The 14,882-nt window shown below is 48.1% G+C and overlaps 2 protein-coding genes across 2 annotated transcripts in view; one reads left to right on the top strand and one right to left on the bottom strand.

Moving 5' to 3' along the window:
* Positions 1–7,513, bottom strand: part of LOC141106798 (uncharacterized) — a 50,474-nt gene extending 42,961 nt beyond the window's left edge. The window contains 2 exon segments of the mRNA XM_073597725.1: positions 6,589–6,639; positions 6,641–7,513. Coding sequence (XP_073453826.1) covers positions 6,589–6,639; positions 6,641–7,507 — 918 coding nt within the window. The 5' untranslated portion in view covers positions 7,508–7,513.
* The window catches only part of LOC141104954 (gastrula zinc finger protein XlCGF53.1-like), a 255,234-nt gene that overhangs the window by 218,799 nt on the left and 21,553 nt on the right, over positions 1–14,882 (top strand). The gene's annotated exons all lie outside the window — the stretch shown is intronic.

Raw genomic sequence — 14,882 nt, 5'->3', positions numbered from 1 at the left:
AGGAAAGGGTTAACAATATATATTTATATATAAATGTGGCCTACCACATGAAATAAATAGATATCAAATATATATTAAGAAATTATGATGGATCACATAGAACAATAAAGTATCAAAAATATCTATGTACAATTTTAAAGGCAAGCAGCAACCTTACTTCCTCACTATCTATCTAAAAAAAAAAAAAAAAAAATATTATATATATATATATATATATATATATATATATATATATATATATATATATATATACAGTGATAATATAGAAAGTGGTTTAGTGTTGACGGTAGGTTAGATCCCTGTCTCTCGCCAAGGAAGAAGCACTGACACAGCGACACCATTAAGAGAGAATCAACAGCAATGCAAATGGATCCTATCCTATTGTAACAAGGTGCAATATATACATACGTGATTAAACAGATTTCAATTGTCCTCAGCCGAATACAGCATAGCAGGGTAAATACACCCTATAAATTATTTGCATTATCTACATTAGTGAGAGCAGGCCCCATTCCCAACGGAGACTGCCACCTCCTTTCCATTAATCAGCAAACTTGCACTTAGCACATAATATGAATAAAGTCCACTCAGGTCAGCACTGCTCATGCCACCTGGTGACCACACTAGAAACAGTTCAGATGTATGGTTTAGTCCATTACTCACATGGTGGGAATTTACCCCTCTATCACAGCCTAATCTAACTGACTAAACACCCAGTGTCCATGACATGTCACAGCCCATCAATTTCACTCTGAGTGGACTATATTTCCCAGCAGTCTCCCTTCTTCTTCATTGACAACTCCGGGGACAAGGAGGCACAGCTGCATTTCAGGCAACAAGCAGCCAGGCCTCGGTGCAAGGGACCGCACTTCAGGACATAGGTCCCCTTGCAAAGGCATCCTCAGTCTGTCCATATGACAGCCGGGGACATATAAGATTTTCGTCATCACTTGGGAAACAATATCCTGCTGAAGATCACAGGTCACCCTTCAGGGTGGATCACCCCAACAACCTCAACTTTTTATCCAACATGGCTTAGGTGAGCACTCCATGTATCTGCCGGCAGTAGCATTCAGTCCAGCATAGTCCGGGCAGTACAGCTCTCTGGAATGTTCTCCACTGACAACAATTTAAATGTGTGTGTGAAGTGGATGTCAGCATAGCGTCCTTGACATCACGCAACACATATTTGTAATCCAAGGTGGTAGTGATACCATTTTGATGATGTAAAGGTTTTCGCGGCCCAAAACATGACAGCTACTTTACAAAACAGTCACTTTTATTTGTCTCGTATATTCTCCATCCCTTCTTGACTTACTGGCTTCAAGCACCGCCAGGGAGAAACACGAGGTCGCTCGCTTCTCTTAGCACGCGATGAGCGTACATACTGGGCTAGGCATGTAATGACCGTAGGGCCACAATCCTCTCTAACAGTGACACCCGAAGTGGTAGCCGAGGCAGACGCTTGGGTCTCCTCAGGAGGGAGACGGGTCACTGGCACTACCCGCTCTGGACTAGCAGTGACTGCAGGGGCCTCAGAGGAAACGATGGCAGCGGGAACCTCCACCGCAGTCTCCACGAACCCACCGGACACATCCGGCTCTCCAGGGGAGGAATCTACCCAGGCAGAGACAGAACCGCCAGAATCAGCGGCCTCAGCACTGGTCGTAGGCTCCCCCACGGTGGCACATCAGAGGGCCCAATCTGCCCCCATCACCCGTGATGGCAGCGGTGGCCCGGCAGCCATGAGCAGCAGTTCTCTGCATTGACAGCACCGGCTCCAAGGGCGCAAAAACAGGGCAAACCTGGAACACCGCTGGCAAACGATCCCTATAGCCGTGGAGCTTATACAGGGCAATCTCACCCTTCGGCACCATCCGAATACCTGTGTAAATAATCGTGGTTCCAGAGGAAGAAACTGGCGATTTCCCGTGGGTCATATTCAGCCGACATGGCTTGAGGGACCTCAAATCCTGGAGCTCCCAGATGCGCCATGTTTCTCCTTAAGCCACGAGGTCTCAGCATGTGGACCCAAGATGGCGACCCAAACAGTAATGCGTCCTCCTCTGCAGAGCGGGAGCTGCTCCCCCTACCAACGGATTGGTGCAAATGTTCTCTGGGAACTGTGGCGCCCACCTTCTTTATGCGGCAGCGCACCAAAACTGTACTGAAGTCCATTTTGGAATCTGCATTAACCCTCACAGCGCTAGCAGGAAGTGTCAAAAGACCAGGCTGATCCTCTCCCCTGAGCAATGAGACTTCTGGTTCTTCCCCACATTGGTAGCACACACGACGATACAGTCTATTAGAAGTATAGATGTTACTTGCCACCTTTCCACAGGGCCAGACTAAATCCAAATGAAGCTGAGGCCGGTTGTTAAGGGCAACTGCTGTAGAGAAAATACCTTGGCCCCACGTTGGGTGCCATATGTACCAAGGTTCCAGGTCTCCTTCGGTCTAATGAGAACCTCCAGGGTCAGAGATAGCTGACATCCTTCTGTATATGGTGGGTTGTGAGTCTGTGGGCAGGTGAATATCAGATCCCGGAAGCCACCCACGTGAATGAGTAACCCCCTGATTTACATTTGGCTCTCAGCTAGGAAGCTGTCATTCATGTCAAGTAGTCATCTGGAGCAGAAGGTGTTGGTCGTCTTCATATTATTTCTTGCAGCAGAGTGGTTGGCATCGTTCATTATGATAGACAAGGATCTGCATCACTGGACGTGATGAAAGAAGGATTTACATTATGGGACTTTCTTTTTTTAGTAACTGACTTATTTCTCTACAGTTCATTTTTTTAATAAATAGGGCTACACTGTATGTCTCACTCATTAAAATAAGGGGGTGGTATCTGGGAGCTAGCCACATTTCGATAAGTTCATCATCAGGTCAGAGTTGTTGGGAAAAGGTCCTTGCCCGCATCAACATGGGGACAAGGTGCTTTGTCAGGTTGGTCAATGTTGGGGGCATAGCTCGGGGGGGGGGGGGGGGCACACACTTCCAGCCCATTTCCTGGCTGGCCCGATGAAGGTCTGGTATGGATTTTTTTTTTTTTTCTTGTTTCTATGTATGGGGTTCCTTTTGAAAATCCATACCAGAATTATAGGGCCTGATGTGGAATTTGGAGAGTATCCCACGCCTTTTTTGTGTTAAGTTCCCCATGGAAATCCATTCCTTGGCCTCATTAAAGGATAAGGGTCCAGTAGTTTTTTTGTTGGGGGGGGGGGGGGGGGATGACTCCATGCCATTTTTTTGTATGGTATTCTCCATTACCATCTATTTTGGATCCTCCTCCCCCCTCCTTGTGTTGGGTTCCCAATAGAAATCCATTCCTGGCCCTCATTAAAAGATAAGGGTCCAGTAGCTATATCAGATTCTCCTCCCCCTCCTTGTGTTTGGTTCCCCATGGAAATCTATAGGATAAGGGTCCAGTAGGTTTTTTTGTGCAGGGCCCTCCATTAACATCTATATCAGACCCTCCTCCCCTTCCTTCTGTTTGGTTCCCCATGGAAATCTATTCCTGACCCTCATTAAAAGATGGGTAGTTACCTCCCTTGTATTGGGATCTCCATGGAAATCCATTTTGACCCACATTAAAAGATAAGAGCCCAGTAGGTATTTTTTTTGGGAGGGTAAACTCCATGCCAACATTTTTTGTATGGGGTTCTCCATTAACATTGATATCAGACCCTTCTTTCCCTTCTTGTGTTGGGTTCCCCATGGAAATCCATTCCTGGCCCTCACTGGATAAGGTTCTAGTAGGTACTTTTTTTTTGGTGGAGGGGGGGGCAGCATGCCATTTTTTTGTGTGGGGTCCTCCATTAACATCAGACCCTCCTCCCCCTCTGTGTGTTGGGGTTCCCATGGAAATCCATTCCTGGCCCTCTTCAGAAGGGTCCAGTAGGTATATCAGATCCTTCTCCCCCCTCCTTGCGTTGAGTTCCCCATGAAAATCTATTCCTGCCGGTCAGTGCCCTTACCCCATCCATGGCGGGCAATCACGGGCATTTTCCCCGGATCTCCTCCACGGGCATCACAAGCAGCTTTTCTTTCCCCTGCTCAGCGGCTTCTGTCTCCTCCCTCCTTCTCGGTGGCCAATTAGAACGCTTCTCCTTTTGGCCAATCGAGAAATGGGTCTCAGACCCATGCTTCCTGATTGGCGGAGAGGCGATTCAGTGTGAGAATAGGGAATATTCATTCCCTATTCTCACACACCTGGGTGGGCTCCGAGCACATTCTCAGCGGCCCGATCCCACCCAATTTTGAAGCCTATCAGAGCCTCTGGCTCTTATTGGTGCTTCAAAAAACGACCCACCCCGCATTGGAATTCATGCGCCCAACGTCCTGAAAGGGGCCGGACACATGAATGGGGGATGGCGGCGATGGACGGGCCGCCCCTGGTAGGGTCCTCCATTAATAAACTATATCAGTCCTTTCTCCCCCCTTCTTGTGTAGAGTTTCCCATGCACATCTATTCCTGGCCCTCATCAAGGGATAAGGGTCCAGTAGGTTTGTTTTTTTTTTTTGGGGGGGGGGGGTCTTAATGCTATTTTTATAATTGATGGTCCTCCATTAACATCTATCTCTGACCCTCCTCCCCCCTTCTTGTGTTGGGTTTGGGTTCCCCATGGAAGTCCATTCCTGGCCCTCATCAAAAGATAATGGTCCAGTAGGTACATCAGACCCTACTCCCCCTCCTTGTATTGTGTTTCCCATGGAAATCCATTCCTGGACCTCATCAAAGGATAAGGGTCTAATAGGTATTTTTTGTGGGGGGGCTCCATGTTATTTTTTGTGTGGGGTGCGCCATTAACATCAATTTCAGACCCTCCACCCCCTCCTAGTGTTGGGTTCCCGTGGAAATCTATTCCTGGCCCTCATCAAAAGATAAGGGTCCAGAAGGTATATCATATCCTCCTCCCCCTGCTTGTGTGGGGTTCCCCGTAGAAATCCGTTCTTGGCCCTCATCAAAAGATAAGGGTCCAGAAGGTATATCAGATCCTCCTCCCCCTCCTTGTGTGGAGTTCCCCGTGGAAATCCATTCTTGGCCCTCATCAAAAAATAAGAGTCCAGTAGGTTTATCAGGCCCTCCTTGTGTTGGGTTCCCCATGGAAATCCATTCTTGGCCCTCATCAAAAGATATGGGTTCAGTAGGTATATCAGGCCCTCCTCCCCCCTCCTTGTGTGGGGTTCCCCGTGGAAATCCATTCTTGGTCCTCATCAAAAGATATGGGTTCAGTAGGTATATTAGGCCCTCCTCCTCCCCTCCTTGTGTTGGGTTCCCCATGGAAATCCATTCTTGGCCCTCATCAAAAGATATGGGTTCAGTAGGTATATCAGGCCCTCCTCCCCCCTCCTTGTGTGGGGTTCCCCGTGGAAATCCATTCTTGGTCCTCATCAAAAGATAAGGGTCCAGTAGGTTTATCAGGCCCTCCTCCCTCCTCCTTGTGTTGGGTTCCCCATGGAAATACATTCTTGGCCCTCAACAAAAGATATGGGTTCAGTAGGTATATCAGGCCCTCCTCCCCCCTCCTTGTGTTGGGTTCCCCATGGAAATCCATTCTTGGCCCTCATCAAAAGATATGGGTTCAGTAGGTATATCAGGCCCTCCTCCCCCCTCCTTGTGTTGGCTTCCCCATGGAAATCCATTCTTGGCCCTCATCAAAAGATAAGGCTCCAGTCCAGTAGGTATATCAGGCCCTCCTTGTGTTGGGTTCCCCATGGAAATCCATTCTTGGCCCTCATCAAAAGATATGGGTTCAGTAGGTATATCAGGCCCTCCTCCCCCCTCCTTGTGTGGGGTTCCCCGTGGAAATCCATTCTTGGTCCTCATCAAAAGATATGGGTTCAGTAGGTATATTAGGCCCTCCTCCTCCCCTCCTTGTGTTGGGTTTCCCATGGAAACCCATTCCTAGCCCCCATCAAAAGATAAGGATCCAGGAGGTATTTTTTTGGCGAGGGAGCTCCATGCCATTTTTTGTGTTGGGTTCTTCATTAACATCTATATCAGACCCTCCCTCCTCCTCCATGTGTTGGGTTTCACCATGAAACCCCATTCCTGGCCCACCTCCATGACGCTGCATGTATAAGTTACGTCTGCTTCGTCTGAATAATATAGTTGAATTTTTTTAAGGTACATTTTTTAATGTTCGATCTAACAACATCATCATATTAACCACTTTAGGCCAGCAGATGGCTGAGAAGACTGATAATACAGCTACTGCACTGAAATTATGAGTCCTGTCGTGTAGACCGATCTTCAATGTTCTTCACTCACAAACGTTCTCTGGCACCTCTTTCACCACAACTATTCCCCCAATGAATATCAGGGGAGATCAGAATATACAACAGGAGAGGTTCAACCAGCAGTGACACTCCCCTCTCGTTGCTCTGGTGGAGTAAGCCAGACAGCAATTTGAAGGGTTTAGTGAACTCAGCCACGTCTTTTCTGAGGTGTAGATCAAGGTGTGCTTCTTCCCAGTGTGAGATCTCTGATGTACGGCAAAATATGATCCATATAGAAGACAATTCCCGCACTAATACACCTCGAGGGTTGTGTGGGTTCTCTAATGTCTAGTAAGACAAGACTTCCATGAAAAACATTTTTTCGCACTCAGGACACAAATACAGTTTCTGGCCTGGTGTGAGATTTTTGATGTTTGACAAGTTCAGATTTCCGTGGATAACATTTCCCGCACTCAGGGCAGGAAAACAGCTTTTTTCGCGTGTGCCAAATTTCATGGGAAGTAAGAATGGACTTCCTTGAAAAACCTTTCCCGCACTCGGAACAGGTAAACGGCTTCTCCCCCGTGTGAGACCTTCGATGTTGGGTGAGACTGGTCTTGCCTGAAAAACATTTCCCGCACTCAGTGCAGGAATACGGCTTCTCCCCCGTGTGAGATCTCTGATGTATGGCAAGGTCTGATTTCCATGGAAAACATTTCCCGCACTCAGGGCAGGGATAAGGCTTTTCGCCAGTGTGCAGTCTCTCATGCCTGGAGAGATGGGTCTTCTGGGAAAAAACTTTTCCGCAGTCGGGGCAGGAATACAACTTCTCCCCCTTGTGCAATCTCTGATGTATGGAAAGACAGGACTTCCGTGAAAAACATTTCCCGCACTCAGTACAGCAAAATGGCTTCTCCCCCGTATGAGATCGGTAATGTATGTCAAGTTTTGATTTATGAAGAAAACATTTTCCGCACTCAGAACAGCAATGAAGCTTTTCACCCGTGTGAAATCTCTGATGTACAGTATGGCTTACTTCAGAGGTAAAAATATCCCCGCATTCAGGACAGGAAAACTTTCTCTCTCTCTGAATTCCAGCACCATTCCTCATAGTACGAGGTTGCTCAGAGTCGGAGGGATTCCATGGTCTATCCACACTGTGAAGTCCACCATCCATAGTGGAGATCATTGTCTTTTCTCCTCCACAATCTCCTGTGATGTCCTCATCTTCCATTTTACAACCTGGAGATAAAGTGAGACGATCCTTTGAGGGTTTCTCCATGGCGTGTCCTGGAAAAATATAAAAACATCATCAATAGATATGAGAGGGTTAGTTCACTTCCATCAAGATTCCATCTGGATCAGGTAGATATGAGGGAGCAGCTCCCTCCTACTCTGGACCAATCAGTGTGCAGTAACAGAGAAGAGATAAGAGAAGAATATATTATGGGTCACCTGTGCTGATCTCTGTAGGAGTGTCCTCCTCTATGAATGTCCTCGTCATTCCAGCCTCCTCCGTATATTGCTGATCATCCCTCACATACGTCTCTTCTACTTCACCCTCAACTTTCATGTTCATCAGATCTTCACCCTAAACCAACAGAATGGCAGAAAAAAACATCTGTAACATAGAAGTATTTATGATGTGAGATCACATAGAAAATATCATCTTGTAGAGTCCACACATCATCTCCACATGTCAGAGTGTTCAATCACTTTATGTTCCTGACCCTCAACTCCACCTACCTGATGATGGTGAGGGATGGTGTGACCTTCCTGTGTGGGATCCCGGGAATAGAGAAGACGGGGACATCTCTCTGGTGGGTTCCCATTACTGGATTCATCTGTAGGAAACACACACACTGACTGAATACATTGTTTCTATGTGTTTATCAGATGATGGAGGATCTAGGTGGACCCTCCGTACTGCTCTCTCCTTTACAATAAAGTCTCCTCTTACCCGGTGATGTGAGGGGCGGCTGATTGTCCATCATGAGGTCCTTGTAGAGATCCTTGTGTCCTTCTAAATACTCCCACTCCTCCATGGAGAAATAGACAGTGACATCCTGACACCTTATAGGAACCTGACACACACAATGATACAGTCACCATCCAGACACATCCCTTGTCTGTTACTGGATAATGTCCCAGAATTCCCAGCACCGCTCACCTCTCCTGTCAGCAGCTCCATCATCTTCTTGGTGACTTCTAGAATCTTCTCCATGTTGTGTCTCTCAGGTTTTAGGGAGTCACATGGAGGCACTGTGATGGTCATATGATCACCTGACTTCACAAGAGGAAATCTCTGTATTGGAGAACCAATAGGAATATCATGTTAGAATCCCAGAATCCTCCTCACCTCTCCGGTCAGGTCTGTGTTTTATTAATAGAGATAAGAGTGATGTCATGTGACCTCCCAGAATCCTCCTCACCTCTCCGGTCAGGTCTGTGTTTTATTACTAGAGATAACAGTGATGTCATGTAACCTCCCAGAATCCTCCTCACCTCTCCAGTCAGCAGGTAGATGATCTCCAGGGTGAGGTTTAGTATCTTCTCAGTCATGTGACTCCGGTCCTCCTCCATCCTCATTGGTCATGTGATCTATACAGGTTTCCTGTAGACCAATAATTAATCATGGAGAATTATCTGGACTGTATTGATTGTACAATATTAGGATAGGAATGAATGGGGGATAATATGAGGGTTTATAGCATGTAAGAACGGTCCCCAGTGTGATTATACACAGAAGAACATTCAGTTTAGTGTTTGCATTGTTTTTGGGGTCCGGTAGCCTCTTTTCCTTTGCCCTTTATATCTAAAGAAGACTCCTATCCTCCGGCCCCGTATGTGGGGGATTGTTCTGATGCTGAAGGGGTTAATCTACCACTCCACAACTTATCTGCTGGAGATAAAAGACATCACAGTGACTATGGAGGAAGAGGAAGGACATGATGGGGGGGTTACTGGGCGTAAATATCAAAAATTCTGCCCAACTTACTGAAATGGAAATACAATAACTCAAAGGCTGAACCCCCTACATACCCCATACATACAAACCATGATGACTTACTATGTAATGAAGGTAAATCTTTACCTCTCCTTCTACCCAAACCACTGAGCACTGATCTGATGCAAACAAACTTCTGGATGAAGTCTTCTTCAGAATTCAACTCTTCCTGGACTTTCCATCTCCTGGTCCTCCTCTGTGGTTTTTCTAATCAAACTCGGTGTTACTACTGTGTCTTTGTACCATATCCCTGTCCTCTGGTGATGAGGAGATCAGAGGGAAGAACCACAGAGCTCTGTGGAGGACCAGGAGATCGTCACTCCCCAGTCATGTCGGTTCTTGAAGAAGACTTCAGCCGGCATCAGAGCACCGTTCAGAGAGGTAAGAAATTACCCTTACAGGGAAACCTTCTATTTGGGTTTGACATTTGGTGACAATGTGATCAGTTAAACCCACTTATGTTTTATGTCACCATTACTTTTCTTTTATATCGGTGTTTTCACTTCAATACGGGAAATCATCTGATATCTGATGAAAAACAGCGATAGAAACACTTTGGGCAGATAAATAAAATATTGATTTGTCTTTGTGTCCATTAGACTGAAAAGAGGGACAGTTAAAGGGCAAAGATGGACAGAGGAATTTGGTTCACAATAATAGACAGTGATGAGAGTTATGATAAAATCATATCTTATTACCTCCTCTGCTGCCGGTTCTAGCAAATATCTTCTCAATAATTCTTTGAACACGGAACTTCCTGTCTGAGCCTGACAACACTTCCTGTCTGTCCCTGACATCACTTCCTGCTTTCCATAGAGACTTCCCGTCTGGGTAGAAGTGATTTCACCACCTTGTGGAGCTCAGAGGAACTGCAGCCCAGAGAAACGTTTCGTAGTGTGAACGTGGCCTTGAGAGAGTAAGCAATTTCTTGAATCCTAAACAATAATTTCAACCCACCACATTAAAAATTTTATGAATCTAATGATTATTCTTTTAATTTTTATTTATTCCTTTCACTTCCAGGTATACCAATATAAACTGATGCATAGGTCTATATACACTGTTTCAATTTATCATTCATTCAAGGTAAATACTCCTCTCTCATTCAATCGTATGACCATCTGCGACAATTCTGCGATCTCTAATACTGATACTACTATGATAAAGTTTTTATCAGCTGGTCATGTGAACTCAAGCGATTCATATGGTATTTACTCATTAGTTTGATCACTATTTTATTATTGTCTGTTACGACCTGAGAATCCACACCCAACAGGAGCGGATTGGCTGACCAGGTCTGGTTGAGGCAGCTGGATAGACAGTGGCCATCCAGAGTTGACACAGAGCATGTAGTGTGTCCAGGCAGTTAGTGATATTGAGAGCCTGGAGAGGGGCCAAGTCTAAGGTTCCACCAGGTCTTCAAGAGGTGGAGATGTTGTGCTGCAAGTGACATCCCGGTTGTTGTCCTCCGACTTACCCAAGCAGGCTGCAACTGAGAGCAGGGGACAATTTCCATGCAGTGCTGGGCCACTGGACTCACAATGCAGCATGGTATACAGGAGAAATAGCAAGAGAACATAGGATTACACAGGGAGGCAAACAAGAAATAAAGGCTGGGAGTGCACAGGTGCTGATAACGAGATAGAGTTGAACTCACAGAGTAAACACATTGGTGCAGAGAAACAGGTAACAAATGGAGGTGCAAAGTGAGACAGGGAGGAGAAGAAAGTTCATGGAGTGACAACAGAAGAATAGTGATTTAGCAACACAAGGCTAGGGGCAGGCTGGACACACTAGGATCACAAGACTGGAAGTAGGCCGGGACATACTGGGAACACAAGGATGGAAGCAGGCTGGGACACACTGGGAACACAAGACTGGAAGTAGGCTGCGATACACTGGGATCACAAGGTTGGGAACAGACTGGGACACACGGGGATCACAAGGATGGAAGCAGGCTGGGATACAATGGGAGCACAAGGCTGGGAGCAGACTGGGAGACACTGGGAACACAAGGCTGGAAGGAGGCTGGGACACACTGGGAACACAAGGCTGGAAGGAGGTTGGGACACACTGGGAACAAAAGGCTGGGAGCAGGCTGGGACACACTGGGAACACAAGACTGGAAGTAGGCTGGGACACACTGGGAACACAAGGATGGAAGCAGGCAGAGACACAGTGGGAACACAAGGCTGGGAACAGGCTGGGACACAATGGGAACAAAAGGATGGAAGCAGGTTGGGACACAATGGTATCACAAGGCTGGGAGAAGACTGGGACACACTGGGAACACAAGAATGGAAGCAGGCTGGGAAACAATGAGAACACAAGGCTGGGAGCAGACTGGGAACACAAGGTTGGGAGCAGGCTAGGACACACTGGGAATGCAAGAATGGAAGGAGGTTGGGACACACTGGGAATGCAAGAATGGAAGGAGGTTGGGACACACTGGGACCACAAGACTGGAAGGAGGCTGGGACACACTGGGAACACAAGGATGGAATCAGGCTGGGACACAATGAGAGCACAAGGCTGGGAGCAGACTGGGACACACTGGGAACACAAGACTGGAAGGAGGCTGGGACACACTGGAAACACAAGGCTGGGAGCAGACTGGGACACACTGGGAACACAAGACTGGAAGCAGACTGGGACACACTGGAAACACAAGGCTTGAGCAGTCTGAGACACACTGGGAACACAAGGCTCGGAGCAGAATGGGAGACGCTGGGAGCAGACTGGTGGACACTGGGAACACAAAGATGGAGGCAGGCTGGGACACACTGAGAACACAAGAATGGAAGCAGGCTGTGACACAATAGGTACACAAGACTGGAAGGAGGCTGGGACACACTGGGAACACAAGGCTGGGAGCAGATTGGGACACACTGGAAACACAAGGCTGGGACACACTGGGAACACAAGACTGGAAGGAGGTTAGGACACACTCAAAACACAAGGCTGGGAGCAGACTGGGACACACTGGGAACACAAGGCTGGAAGTAGGCCAGGACACACTGGGAACACAAGACTGGAAGGAGGCTGGCACACACTGGGAACATGAGGCTGGAAGGAGGCTGGGACACACAGGGAACAAAAGACTGGAAGGAGGCTGGGACACACTGGGAACACAAGGTTGGAAGCAGGCTGACGAAAAGAGAACACAAAGATGAAAGGAGGCTGGGACATACTGGTAACACAAGGCTTGAGCAGACTGACACAAAGAGAACACAAGGCTAAAAGGAGGCTGAGACATACTGCGCACACAAAACTCGAAGCAAAATTGGACACACTGGGAACACAAGGCTGGAAGGAGGCTGGGACACACTGGAAACACAAAACTGGAAACAAAATTGGACACACTGGGGACAAAAGACTGGAAAGAGGCTGGGACACACTCCAACACAAGGCTGGAAGGAGGCTGGGACACACTGGGAACATGAGGCTGGAAGGAGGCTGGGACACACAGGGAACAAAAGACTGGAAGGAGGCTGAGACACACAGGGAACACAAGAATGGAAGGAGGCTGGGACACACTGGGAACACAAGGCTTGAGAAGGCTGAGACACACTGGGAACACAAGGCTGGGAGTAGGCTGGGACACACCGGGAACACTAGTCTTGAGCAGACTGACATAAAGAGAACACAAGGCTTGAAGGAGGCTGGGACACACTGGGAACACAAAACTCAAAGCAAAATTGGACACACTGGGAACACAAGGCTGGAAGGAGGCTGAGACATACTGGAAACATAAGGCTGGAAGAAGACTGGGACACACTGGGAACAAAAGGCTGGAAGGAGGCTGGGTTACACTGGGAACACAAGGATGGAAGGAGGCTGGGACACACTGTGAACACAAGACTGGAAGGAGGCTGGGACACACTGGGAACACAAGACTGGAAGGAGGCTAGGACATACTGGGAACACAAGACTGGAAGGAGGTTGGGACACACTGGAAACAAAAGGCTGGAAGGAGGCTGGGACACACTGAAAACTCAAGGTTGGAAGGAGGCTGGGACACACTGGGAACACAAGGCTGGAAGGAGGCTAGGACGCACTGGGAACACAAGACTGGAAGGAGGGAAGGACATACTGGGAACACAAGACCGGAAGGAGGTTGGGACACACTAGGAACAAAAGGCTGGAAGGAGGCTGGGACACACTCAGAACACAAGACTGGAAGCAGGCTGAGACACACTGGGAAAACAAGGCTGGAAGTAGGCCAGGACACACTGGGAACACAAGACTGGAAGGAGGCTGGCACACACTGGGAACATGAGGCTGGAAGGAGGCTGGGACACACAGGGAACAAAAGACTGGAAGGAGGCTGGGACACACTGGGAACACAAGGTTGGAAGCAGGCTGACGAAAAGAGAACACAAAGATGAAAGGAGGCTGGGACATACTGGTAACACAAGGCTTGAGCAGACTGACACAAAGAGAACACAAGGCTAAAAGGAGGCTGAGACATACTGCGCACACAAAACTCGAAGCAAAATTGGACACACTGGGAACACAAGGCTGGAAGGAGGCTGGGACACACTGGAAACACAAAACTGGAAACAAAATTGGACACACTGGGGACAAAAGACTGGAAAGAGGCTGGGACACACTCCAACACAAGGCTGGAAGGAGGCTGGGACACACTGGGAACATGAGGCTGGAAGGAGGCTGGGACACACAGGGAACAAAAGACTGGAAGGAGGCTGAGACACACAGGGAACACAAGAATGGAAGGAGGCTGGGACACACTGGGAACACAAGGCTTGAGAAGGCTGAGACACACTGGGAACACAAGGCTGGGAGTAGGCTGGGACACACCGGGAACACTAGTCTTGAGCAGACTGACATAAAGAGAACACAAGGCTTGAAGGAGGCTGGGACACACTGGGAACACAAAACTCAAAGCAAAATTGGACACACTGGGAACACAAGGCTGGAAGGAGGCTGAGACATACTGGAAACATAAGGCTGGAAGAAGACTGGGACACACTGGGAACAAAAGGCTGGAAGGAGGCTGGGTTACACTGGGAACACAAGGATGGAAGGAGGCTGGGACACACTGTGAACACAAGACTGGAAGGAGGCTGGGACACACTGGGAACACAAGACTGGAAGGAGGCTAGGACATACTGGGAACACAAGACTGGAAGGAGGTTGGGACACACTGGAAACAAAAGGCTGGAAGGAGGCTGGGACACACTGAAAACTCAAGGTTGGAAGGAGGCTGGGACACACTGGGAACACAAGGCTGGAAGGAGGCTAGGACGCACTGGGAACACAAGACTGGAAGGAGGGAAGGACATACTGGGAACACAAGACCGGAAGGAGGTTGGGACACACTAGGAACAAAAGGCTGGAAGGAGGCTGGGACACACTCAGAACACAAGACTGGAAGCAGGCTGAGACACACTGGGAAAACAAGGCTGGAAGTAGGCCAGGACACACTGGGAACACAAGACTGGAAGGAGGCTGGCACACACTGGGAACATGAGGCTGGAAGGAGGCTGGGACACACAGGGAACAAAAGACTGGAAGGAGGCTGGGACACACTGGGAACACAAGGTTGGAAGCAGGCTGACGAAAAGAGAACACAAAGATGAAAGGAGGCTGGGACATACTGGTAACACAAGGCTTGAGCAGACTGACA

This window comes from Aquarana catesbeiana, linkage group LG08 (assembly GCF_042186555.1).
Source record: "Aquarana catesbeiana isolate 2022-GZ linkage group LG08, ASM4218655v1, whole genome shotgun sequence".
Classification (NCBI taxonomy): domain Eukaryota; kingdom Metazoa; phylum Chordata; class Amphibia; order Anura; family Ranidae; genus Aquarana; species Aquarana catesbeiana.
The sequence above is the reverse complement of the archived record's forward strand: the minus strand, read 5'-3'. Positions and strand labels throughout refer to the sequence as shown.